The sequence below is a fragment of the Zalophus californianus genome, chromosome 14, assembly GCF_009762305.2.
Source record: "Zalophus californianus isolate mZalCal1 chromosome 14, mZalCal1.pri.v2, whole genome shotgun sequence".
In the NCBI taxonomy this organism is placed as follows: Eukaryota; Metazoa; Chordata; class Mammalia; order Carnivora; family Otariidae; genus Zalophus; species Zalophus californianus.
In genome coordinates this window covers 32,627,286-32,640,493 of record NC_045608.1, presented here as the reverse complement: position 1 = coordinate 32,640,493, position 13,208 = coordinate 32,627,286, and the positions used below count along the sequence as shown (strand labels likewise).

Below are 13,208 nucleotides of genomic sequence, written 5' to 3'. Positions count from 1 at the left end.
TCAGCTCAGGTCATGATCCCAGGGTCCCGGGATCGAGCCCCACATCGGGCTCCTGGCTCAGTGAGGAGCCTGCTTCTCCCTCTCCCTCTGCCTCTCTCCCTGCTCATGCTTTCTCTCTCTCTCTGTATCTCTGTGTCTCAAATGAATAAATAAAATTTTTAAAAAAATTTTAAAAAAATCTGCCTTTAGAGTAAAAAAAAGAAATTAAAATCACTTTTCTCTATTCCAATAGCTGTACTGATACGGTGAGCTCCAGAGAAGACACTAAATGCCACTGGGAGGGATCTGTCCCACAGGCTGCCACTGAGTTCCAAGGCAGGTGGGATAGTAACCTTACTGACCCTACCTCGACTTTGTCTGATGTTATAATGAGTCCATTTTAGGACTGCTTTTAGCTAGGAGTGCCATGATCCCAGCTTTCAAGTTGGAGCAGATAAGACCTAACAATTTTGATAACTGGGACGATGTCAATATCAATATACATTGTTTTGTGTGAAAACTATAGAACTGATATGACATAGGCAGTGATAAAGCTAGAAAAGACCAAACGACTTCATGGACTTCTCCAGTTAGACAACTCACCTTTGATGCTCTTTCCTAGTTTAAGAGGATTTTCATGTAAATTCCTCTGTGTGCAGGCAGGGATTTTATAACACAAAGGGTTACTTTGGAACAAACTTGGTGAGACCACTGATTTATCATCAATAAATTACTTAGAATGAAGCAGGGCATGAGAACCTAAAAGTGAAGACATGCTAACACGCTAAACCCTGCTTACCTTTCAAAGCCAATTTGTCGAAACGTCTTTTCCCATGTGGAGCCTACAAACAGAAGGAAAGAACATAATTAATTGATGCACACCACGCATGCAGTTAGTTCTGTCCTGGTTTTGCACATCCTGGTACATACTTGGTTCTAGAGTTAAGTGGGATGAGTTTCCCCTCAGGTGCATTGTTCTCCACCTCCAGTCCCTAAATAGCCCTTTGGAGAATAGTCCACATAACGTGCAGTGTGACAAAGCTCTCCATCATGTTCCTCTGGTCACGCTGCAGGCCACTAAAACATTCTCTAAACGTGTGAATGTGTCACAATAACATGAGTAAAACTCTCCTGTCAAAATTAATGCAAGAGCATAGTGTAAATGGAACTCTTTAAAATTCAACGTTTCGTGGGGCACATGGAAAGGAGATGGATCTCTGAAGGTCCAACTCTCTATACCAGGTGTTTATCTCACCATTGTTGAAGCACAGGATTAACATTTCTTTCTTTTTAAAGCTAAACATTTAAATCAGGAGTCTCTTGAATGCAAAAATACTGTTTCCAGTAACATGATTTGAAGTGTAGTATATCCAAATCCATAAAAGAACAGCTGGGTTTAAAAAAAAGATTTTCAGGGGCGCCTGGGTGGCTCAGCCATTAAGCGTCTGCCTTTGGCTCAGGTCATGATCCCAGGGTCCCGGGATTGAGCCCCACATCAGGGTCCCTGCTCCTTGGGAAGCTTGCTTCTCCCTCTTCCACTCCCCCTGCTTGTGTCTCTCTCTGTCAAATAAATAAATAAAATTTTTAAAAAATAAAGAAAATTAAAAAAAGATTTTCTATAATTTTTTCATGTAATAGTTCTTCCCTACATTATAGGCATAATAATTTTCTGAGTACTTGATATAAAGAAAAGTGCTAATTTTTATCAAAGACTTTAATAAAAACTGCATTAATAAAAGTTAAGGGTTTGTACTAAACCCATAGTTTTATATTTTACATAATCAATGGCAAAATTGTTTTGATTTCAGTAAACACCCACCTAGCCCTAAATTCGTGAGTTGTGCTATGCACTGATTGCTTGATAATCACAGCAGATAATCACTGTCTTTCTATGTAATTTATTTCTGCAAATGGGAAACGGTATTCAGCATTGGGTCTCCAGAGGCAGCTAAAGATCTACCTTGCTCCAGCCAATGTTAACTAGGATGGTGCTATGCTTCTTTCTTGAGAACTCTGCCTCTAACGCTTTACTGTCAGCTGACAACTCAGTGTCTCCTAGGCATTAGTCTTCTGGAAAGACAGGAAGTTATGCAGTATTTTCCCCAGGCCCTCTCTGAGGACTGAGCTGGTCCTAAGAGAACATGAACATTGTGTTTCACTGTGGGCTTTGGGTTCATATACTTGGTTATGATGAAGCATTTTAAGTAAATATGATACATACTAAAGGATTACATTTTGGATATGAATTACACACACACACACACACACACACAAATTTAAAGCAGATTCAGGCTTATCTCCTCAGATGAAGTCACTCTTATCCAATTGAATTCCAATATGCTTTGCTGAGTAGGAGTCAAAGTCATGGAATTTTAGTTAACCAGCCCAGGAATTTCCATGGCTCCTGGTCCAGGGGAGGAGGCCTAGATGAATGTTATCTGTCCTGTGAATCACATGCAAGACAATTCAAAATCCCTATCTCAGGAATTCTTGGAAGACAATTATCCTGCCCCAGAGATACTAGCAATTAAGACACTGGCAAAACATAACATAACCTAGTCAGAAACCACATAAAGACAGCAGGCAATTGTCTGGCCCAAACAGAAAAGTGGGGGAGATTAAGAGTCTCCTGCCAAGTGAGAACCAGACAGTCTGGGCTCAGACCAAGTGGGAAGGGTCTAGGGGAGGCTGGAGTGCTTGGTGAGGGGGTTCAGATGCTATTCTTCTTGACTTGCTTCTAGGGAGAAACAAAGCACCTTTACATTTTTTTCTATATTTCTATTTTTTTCCCCCAGATCTGCTCAGTGTATTCTTAAATCGATGTTTTAAATAAGTTTTTAAGAAAACCCCCCCTTCTTAATAGACTCAATCTATTATCAAGGTAAAATAAAAAGAAATCATTTTGTGATACTGCACTGTCAGGCTTTAAAACATGAAATTTTAATTAAGAAATAGGTTCCATCTTCACATTTCTTAGAAAAGTAAACTTACTCAAATAAACAGAACACGAGTTTTTGTTGTGAAACTTCCAGTACTCCTTAGAATAAACATTTTCAACTAAGCACAGCAGAGGTGGTAGAAAAATGACTTCCTTCTAGTAGCCATATATTAAAGTAATTGATAGGTTAAGCGTCTTACATACAACAGGCCTTCATCTTTGTTTGCTGTTGATACTCTACTAATCATCTTACTATGTTAGGTATAGGACTGAATATATTAAAATATGGTTTCTGCCCTCAAACACCACATACCCTAGGGGTTTGGGTTTTTATGTTTTTCTGTGAGCACTTAGTCATGATGAAATGAGAAACACACAATAAATGGAACAGACATATGCAGATCCCTTGGCACCAAGAATATTTTTGGCAGCTCATTATTCTGTTGTTGGGGAATTCTTTTAAAGCCATTAACCATGTTTTACATGGTAAGGTAATATTATTCTCCTTTGCTGGAGCAGTCCAACAGGGAGAGAAAAGTAGGGAAAACAAAAGTAGCTGGCAGACTTCCTTGATTCAACACTTTTTAAATGAGATTTATAATATGGAGCAGTCTAAAACATGTTACATTCTTCAGGGGAAAGCAAAGGACAGCAACAATGAAGAGAAAAATATATAGCATAGAGAAATGGGCCCAAAGCTTAGAGGGATTTTTCCTTTCCAGTCGTAGATGAAGTTAGAAATAATGAATTATGATTCCTCTCTTCCCAAATGTCCCCTTGATAGCACCAACATCCAACAACAGAACTGAAATCTGGAACAGAGCATCACAGCATCCAGAAGCTACAAACACACCCTAGACTCAAGGTCATTCAGTCTGCCCAGCAAGTTCCTGTATCTTATGTCCTGTGGTCCATGGTGACAAAATGCCCTTTGGCACCCTGCAGCACTGACACTCCGAGGAGGTGGGGGGACTGCCATGCCTAGGAGCTCAGGACATTTCCTCCTCGAACACATCAATCAGCAGTCACTCCTTTACAAACAAAACTCTACCTATCTCTTCTCCCTCCCTCTTTCACTCTCTCCCTCCCTCTCGCCCCCCATTTTCCTATTGGCCTCTGCAGATCCAAGCTCCAGTTCTTGCCATAAGAGAAAGGAGTTATGGAAACTTCTTTTCTTGGGAGCTACTTTCCCCAGACCAATGAGCTGATTCTGCTGGGGGCTCCCAGTTCTACTACCTCTCCTGACCTGGCCCAGCAGGCCAGGAAATCCAGGAGATTGGGGACCCCAGAGCTCTGAACTTCTTTACTTGTCACCCTTTGGGGGCTGTATTCTCCTCTTTCCTTCCTTCTTCATTTTCCTTTCCTTAATCTCCTTGCTATCATTCGTCTGTCACCCTGATCTGGCTATAATATGGAATTCAAAACAATTTTTTAATTCTACAAATTTTTCATGTCCTGATTATTAACTTTAGTAGCACACGAGAGCCTCTAGGAGAAGTTATATCATCAAGCAATTTCCCACACGACCTTCCGTCCAGGACCTGTGACTTTCCTTATGTTAATGTTGTTTAGCACTCAGCATGTCCAGCAGGAGTTCAGTCTGTACAAATACACACAGACAGAAGGCCACGTGCCAGTATGTCACTTGAAGATAAGGGGACAGGGCTGATTCATTTTTACTTCTTCTAATCTTTTGTAGTAGTTGTTTAAAATTGCAGGGATTTACCTGTCCCCTGAAACCAGACATATGAGTCCCAGGGTTTGCAACCATTACAACCTTTCAGTTTGTAATTTTCTGTTTTTCATAAACATTAAAGAAAATGCAAAAATCTATCTTTATGTCATAAATTGGTTACTTGTTTTATTATCACATTTCTTCTGTGATTACTATTCTCAATCATTCTTTCAATCAACTTGTTCAGTTTCTAATACAAGAAGAAAGAAACTGAATTTTTCCTCTAGGCTTCATAATGCAGTGGTGAAACTGGTAGCCAAATGAGGCAGAGATTTTCGGCAGTTTTATACCAGGTATGTCTCAGATGTTGAGAGCCACTTGAACTTGGACCTGCACCTCTGCGTTTTTCAAAATAATTAGCAGAAAAGGACTAATAATTCATAGAAGTGGTAGATTTTTGCCAGCACATTCCTATAAAATGGAAGTATTTTTATATATCACAGGACCTGCCAGGCCGCTGAACATGTGACCTGGCACAGAAAATGGTGATCAAACACAAATATCCAGAAATGATACCACTTCGAAGTTTTCTGGTGGAAGCTCCATTTACATTATTTTTAACTCTTTTTTTTAAAGATTTTATTTATTTACTAGAGAGAGAGAGAGTGAGAGAGAAAGCACAAACTGGTGGGGAGAGGCAGAAGGAGAGGGAGAAGCAGACTTCCCACTGAGCAGGGAGCCCAATGCGGAACTCGATCCCAGGACCCTGGGATCATAACCTGAGCTGAAGGCAGACGCTTAACCCACTGAGCCACCAAGGCGCCCCTATATTTAACTCTTTGAAAGATTTTCACATCTACTCTGTCAAGATTTAACCATGCCTCAAATGTTGACCATAATGTGAAATTCTAGGAGAAAAGTAGATGTTCCCAATGAGCCAGTAGTGACATTTTACTTTGCAAATATTAAGATGCTCTGGTGTTGAATTGTAGCTAAAATCTATTAAACCACAGAAATGGCTGCTCTAATGAATGACATGAACCCAAGTAATGCAACTTTCCCAGCCAGTGAGCATGACTGCAGCACTTTGGGTTAAATGGTGAGACCTAAAAATTTTTTGAGTCCTAATTCCCAGATGAGATTTGTCATTAATTGGTTAAAAGTAACTGTAAAAGATAAGAGATAAGAAAAAAATCTTCACCATCCCTTATTTAATAATTTTCATATTAAATGACCTATATATTTTTTAAATCATTTTCACCTCTACCTAGTACTCTTGTAATGCCCATCATCTTCTGCTCTGTCATTAGTAAATAGATGACACACCCCTTTAGTACACAGTAATTGTCATTCAGTTGCATACTTGGGTTTTCATTTCACTTACCCTTTGTCAGTTCTTTTCATAATATGCCTTAATTTTACTTCATCTACGGTCGATCGTTCATAAATAAGGGTCAGAAGTCTTCATTGTCACTAACAATATGGTGTTTATATAGAACATATGATTGACAGTACGCTTTTCAAAATAAACAGCTTTATATTTTTCCTTACTTGTAAAATAATATATAGTTGACCTTGAACAATGTGGGCGTTAGTGGTGCCGAGCCCTGTGCATTTGAAAATCCACATATAATTTTTGACTCCTCAGTAACCTAGCTACTAATAGCCTATTATTGACTGAAACCTTACCAGTCACATTAACACATATTTTGCATGTTACATGTATTCTATACTGTATTCTTACAATGAAGTAAGATAGAGAAAAGAAAATGTTATTAAGAAAATCATAAGAAAGAGAAAATACATTTACAGTACTATAGTGTATTTATTGAAGAAAATCTGTTTGTGAATACACCTGCGCAGTTCAAAACCATGTCGTTGTTTAAGGGTCAACTATAGATCATGACAAAACATGGAAATACTTATGCTCTTTTATTTTTGCATAAACACCCCTACACACTAAGACTCTCACATTCATACTTGTACATATAAAATAAGGGTCATCCTATTTTGAAACTTGTTTTAATCACTTAGTAATATATAATGTAACTCTTTCCATGTCAATAAATATAGGCATGTAACCATTTTATTACCCATATAGTATTCCATATTTTTTAAAAAATGCAAGTCTTTATTAATATTTATATTCTATCTACACTTTTGCTATTAACCATAAGAATGTGTTGAATACCTTTAACATGTATCTTTGAACATTTGTTCCATTAGTACTTCAAGATAAATTCCTAAAAGTAGAATTAATATGTCATGATATATGTATATAGAGTATATATTAATATATATAAATGTATATGCATATAACATGCATATATGTGCATCATATTTGATAGTATTAATTAAAATTTTGATTTTATTCAAATTTTATTCAAATACATGTTCTTGATTGAATTCAGTTTATGAATCATTTTACCTTTTATAAAACATTTTATTTTAATTTACATTTTCATAATTAGTAATGAAATTAAACAAATTTCCTAGGTTTTTAAGATTTTAATGTTTTGTATTATGAATTGCTTGTTCATGTTCACTGTCCATTTGCCTATTAGATATTTGTCTTTTATCTTATTGATTTATAACAACACTTTATATATTAGAGTTCATAATCCCAAATATGGTAAGTCTACAGGAAATGCATTTCCTTTGTAGGTTAAAAACCTGAGTACTTAATTATTTTATTTTCCTGAATAAAACTGTTAAATATTTGCATTATTAATCAATTTCTATCATTTGAGCTTTTCAATTTTTCAATTTGCAAGTTTGTTGCCCCAGTAGGTGGGAACAAATGTTACATTTGTTTCTTTGTATCCAAATATCTCAACTCCAGGAGGTCTTGAATGAGCATAATACATGTTTTATGCTGTCATCTGAGTTAACTGGTCAGTCTGAAATAAAACTCATTACCAGTATTCACTCTTTGTGAAGAGTAGGACAAGCCTATTCAGAAATATTCGGCAAGTCTATTCACAAATATGCCACACTCTCCTCTATGAATGGAGGGTGTTACAACACCATAAAAGATTTTCTTTTGAAAAATTATCTTCAAGGTACTCTAAAATGAAATGTAACTCCTAAATAATTAATCTCCTCATCAAAAAATGGATTTTTAAAGATAATTGTTGAGCACAAAATTTCTGGTTTAAGATTGGATCTTGGGTGCCTGGATCGCTCAACTGGTGGAGCATTCAACTCTTGATCTCAGGGCTGTGAGTTTGAGCCCCACATTGGGTGTAGAGATTACTTAAATCTTAAAAAAAAAAAGATTGGATTTTATTGGCAGTCCATGATGTTTCTTCTACCAACATCCCAGTCAGATAGCCATGGACACACTGGAAATGAGACACACACACACACACACACACACACACACACACACACGCATTCCAGAATAAATCTATTTTCAAGAATCTCAGAGGATCTTTCACAAGTAGGTCAACTGAACTGAATTGTGAAACTCAGCTTGTAGTGTTCTGTGCATTTGTCTCCCATGGAAACCAAACAAACCAGCCAGCCCTACAGAAGGTAAAAGTATGTTCCATTCTCTTCCCACCATACTCCCCCTGGTTCCGAAACACAGATCCATAGAGAACAGGAAGTGGAAGTTGTACCTTCTCTGCACAGAATGCCTCTTCCTGAGGAGGCCAGACTTCTTGTCCCTGTCATGGTCACCATCACCCTGCCCTCACCTGCCCTCCCTGCCTTCCAGATCTTTCCACATCTACTCCAACCCTCAGAAACTGATGCGTGCACGCGCGTGTGTGTGTGTGTGTGTGCATGTGTGGAAAGTGATAGACAGGAGGTAAGGGAATCAGGCCCCCTAGGCCCAGTACGTTTTAAGGCACACAGTCCTCATCAGGGAAAAGTTATAGGAGTACTTAGGGTCTGAAAATCCCTGGCAATTACCTATCCTGAGAACTAGAAATAGCCTAAATATTCAATGATTATAAAATGATTATATACACTATTAATACACAGTGGAATAGTATATAACATTAAAATTAGATTTCTAAATAGAAACTGATGAGATAATGAGACTCAGATCCTCCATAGAACTTAACAGAAATTGTAGTTGATGTGATGTCCCACATATTCAAACCAAGATTTCCATGATGCCAAATGATTTTGGGGGTTGGGAGGAGCCAGGGCAAGGCTATGGAAGTTCTACTAAACTAAAGAGGGAGGGAAGCAGTGTGAGCAGAGAGGAAGGATAGAGCCAGATTCCTTAGCGGCCATGAGAGGAGAAGACTCTGAGCAGGGAGAGGACACTGAGACCACAGGAGACAGACGAAGGAGAATGCTGTGGACCATCTCCGCAGCAGAGCACGTGCCACGCAGTTCATACAGCACTCTTTAAAGAGGGCAGGGAGTGAGGAATGTAAGCAATGGATATACAAAAAAGCATCCTGGATGATTGCCTACTTGGATAACTGCAGTCACTATACAGTCCATACATAGATTACTTTTTTCAGGGAATGATGTTATGTAGAACACTGAAATTATACAAATAAAGCCATCTGTTTTAGACAAATTAGAAAATACTTAAGAATCCTGCCATGTTCTTTATGATGAAGAACAACCTTTATTGTGGAAGCTTAGAATGCAGGGCTGCCTCTGAATTGGCCCCATGATATGCTCTGAAATCAACTTTAAAAATCAACCTTTTATGTCCATGTTTGTTTTCTCATAAAAGTTGACTACAGAAGACATTCCAGTAATGATAATTTCAGCTGTTTCAAAGCCAAATGAATGGGAGTTTCCTGCACAGCCTCATAAGTGAGGCATTTGCCCAGAAAACTGCTTGAATTTGACTTCGGACTTTTAGCCTACTGCACTGTGATAATGTGCCCATTCCCTAGCTTACTTGAAACTCTTAGATGCTTGCATAAGATTCCATTCCTGCTCATTCTTATAGGAACCTCATGATATGACTTGAGATAAAAACTTAATGAAATAAAGATATACATGAAACCAACTAATGAATGGAAAATCACTAGGAAGTACTAATTCTTAAATTCACAGTCTGCAATCCACCTCTGGTGGTGTTCAGCTTTGGGGAATATAGTGCAAATATATTCATGAGCAGCTGAAAATTCATGAGCAGCCCATTATAAGAAAGGCCTGAGTTCCAGCAGGAGACCAAGTTAGAGCATCGCCTTAAAGAGGGCATCAGAAGCCTGGTCATCTCAGTCCTCGTAAGTCACCACATCTTCAAGTTAATATTTAGTTCACATGTAGTTATTTTCTAGGCCTCAAATATAAAATTGTGCATTTCAGAGTCAATGATGCACAGCTTTTATCCTTTCCTAAACTAGCTTGCTATTTCATATACTTTGACTAGACCGCACCAATGATGCCAATTTCCTTCCATTTTGGGGTGTCAGTTTCTTTCTCCATACTCCAAAGATGGAGTATCTGAAATTTTGGCAGGACAGTAACTTAGCCCCAGCAGCAAAATAACGTTGGCCTTGACTCCCTTCCCTACTACCTGTCACGGTCAGGTGGTGTACTCACTTTAGGTCTCCAGGTTAGTTGAGGCATCTCTAAAATGAGATCAGCAGCACCTTCACACAAATCTGATGAGGACATATACTCAAAGCATCTTCTTGGTGTCTGGCATAAAGTCGGTGGTAGATAGCTGGTAGTCACTATTAATACATGGTTCTTGACTAGAGTTGAAATGTACTGCCACAGTGCAGACAGTACTTGGGAGCCTGAGAACTTTAACTGCACAGAATAACCAAAGCCCAATTTTCCCCTTGTCCACACACACACACACACACACACACACACACACACACACACTCAGACTTCCAGAAAGGCATGCATTGAATGTATACAAATAAGCTTTAGCATCATTCCTCTTTGTAATTGGCACATCATTATGTTTTGTGGTCGGTTTCAGTTAATCCGTGTTGTAGTACATAGTTTTCCTTTTAGTGTGTGTTTGCCAAAACTCTCCTAAAATTATCTTAGGGGAAAGTGAATGAGTATTTAGGTTAAACCCATAAATAGCTTCATTCATTTAAACTTAAGTCCTTCAGAAAGAGCTTACCAAGCGAATACAAGTATTCAAATTAGTGTTTATGAGGTTGTCCCTGAAAGATACACATGAGAACATGAATCACGTGGGAGAGCTCTTGTTATTTCCTATGCTGCTAGCCCCAGGCCTACGTCACACCCACAAAAAGAGGTGGTGGAATAATGAAATGCAAAGTTGACCTACAAGATCTCTTTAAAAACAAGTGCATTTCATTCTGCATGGAGCACTGGGTGTTATGCACAAACAATGAATCATGGAACACTACATCAAAAACTAATGATGTAATGTATGGTGATTAACCTAACAATAAAAAATTAAAAATAAAAAAATAAAAACAAGTGCATTTTCTCCACTAAAAATGCACTTACAGTATTCTTCTGAGAGAAGGAAGAAGAAGATAGAGTTAATTCAGTTTTCTTATTTCCCAGTATTTATAGAACATTGGCAAGCATTTCAATGGAGGATGCTTAGTTTCCCAGGATGAAGATTTTCTCTTTTATGTTCCTTTGGGCGTCTTTTATGACATTACAGTTCCTTTGTATGGTTTGGGGCTTTCTTTACACTAACTACAAACTCCCCTTTGCCAGAAGCGTGTGCCAAGGAGTGATGTTCACTTGTAAAAATTAAATAAAGCAACACTGGTGGACATTTTGATAGCTAGAAATTTTATGACAAAGAAAAACTTATGAAGCATATTTAGTTTAAAACTGCAACGGCAGCAGCTGAGTCCTTGTTTCCTCTGAACATGGGTCAAATATAAAGTGCAGACAAAAGACGATCATACCTATTTATTATATAGAGTGCTAGGTAGCTTGTAGTTCCTCATTTTTAATACAGTTGATAAAATATATACTATTCTATGTCATAAAATATTTAATGCATGTAGAGAAATCTCCTCTCGTCCTCTGTCACACATTTTAAAACTTTTATTTCAAGATTACCTTAATCCTGAGAACACTGCATATTTCTAAATGATTCAGGCTATAATTATTTTAATTATCTTTGCTGTTAAATGTCAGATATTATCTTTGGGTTAATATTATGGAAATAAAATGCACTCATTCTTTAATAATACCCATGAAAACAGGTAAAAGTAAGATATTCATTCAATTTATTCAATAGACTTTATCAAACTCTAATACATGCTAAGTAGTGGTAATATAGCAGTAAACATGAATCTTACTTTTACTGGGGTAGAAGTAATAAAAATAATCAGGCTATATACATACACATACACATACACATACACATACACATATATGTCCACATGCATACATACTATGGAGAAAATACAGAAGAGAGTAGGGTTAGGGAGATAAAAGTGCTATAGATTTAAAGATTTATTTATTTGAGAGGGAGAAAGTATGAGTGGGGGGGAGGGACAAAGGGAGAGAGAGACAACCATCAGGCCAACTCCCCACTGAGCATGGAACCCAATTCAGAGCTCGATTCCAGGACCCCAAGAGATCATGACCTGAATCGAAATCAAGAGTTGGCTGCTAAAGGGACTGAACCACCCAGATGCCCCCAGAGTGCTACAGACTTAAAAGGATTTAAGGATAAAAGTGTTAAGTAATAAATGAAGGGTTTATTTATAATGAAGTGAAACTTTTATGTTTTTAAATATTTTTGAGCCATCTTCAAGGTGGGTGATAAATTGGAATCTAAGGTTTGACTTTATGGTGGCCCTCTTTCATTCTAAGTTAGCCACATCCTCCTCAACTGGCTGCCAGTTTTACTTAGAGAAATACTAACACTGATTTTTTTCATTTCAGATACTGGGAAGTGCCTCCCCAGGACTCCCTCTCTGATTCAGTTTGCACTCCAGGGTAGAGCCCCATACTGGGAAAGGTACAGTGAACAAGCGTCTTCCAATGCCAGCTTGAGCGAGGAGGCTGAAGATCAGGGTTTGGCCCCCAGGGACATTTTTCAGCTGACCGCAGCCCGGGGAGGAGGGGTGTGCTGCAGGCAGCCGGCACCTGCTCCGGGCCTCTTCCTAACTCCAGTCAGTGCATCACATCCATAGCTTGGCGTCACCCATGGTTGGGGTAGGTCCAGGTATTTATGCCATGGAAATCGGTAAATACTACAAAGCAGGTGGCTTTCCCTCAATATCTGGTTGAATGTCAAATTCCCCAGTGCACCACTAGTTGGGACATGTTCCTGGTGGCCATCTTAGCACCTGGAAAGGCTCACTTCAATCAGACAGATGGAGTAGGTTAAAATAGGGGGCTTTGAGAATCTGGGCCCACTAAATCAACTAGAGAGAAAAGCAGTTATAATGAACCCAACTAGGTAGACACTTCAGTAATCCAGACTTCCACTGGATGCTAAATTGTGCACTTTTTCCCTCCAGTACTCTGCTTTCATGAAAAAAGAAATAATTGAAACAAACTGAAAGGCCAGATTTCATGAAAAGAATGGAGTCCAGGCTATTTCCTGCCCCTTCAGCAAACACCTTCATCCTTTCTCCGGGATCGGCTTGCAAAGATGAACAGCCACCGTGACTCTGAGATGTTCTTATTGGAGCAAGCAGACAAGAGCTTCACGCAAAGCTCTGC

General features: G+C 38.5%; 1 protein-coding gene across 1 annotated transcript in view; it reads right to left on the bottom strand.

The window, feature by feature from the left end:
• PIEZO2 (piezo type mechanosensitive ion channel component 2) overlaps positions 1-13,208 on the bottom strand; it is a 526,331-nt gene that overhangs the window by 282,812 nt on the left and 230,311 nt on the right. The window contains exon 4 of the mRNA XM_035724088.1: positions 779-821. Coding sequence (XP_035579981.1) covers positions 779-821 — 43 coding nt within the window. The remainder of the gene's footprint in view (positions 1-778; positions 822-13,208) is intronic.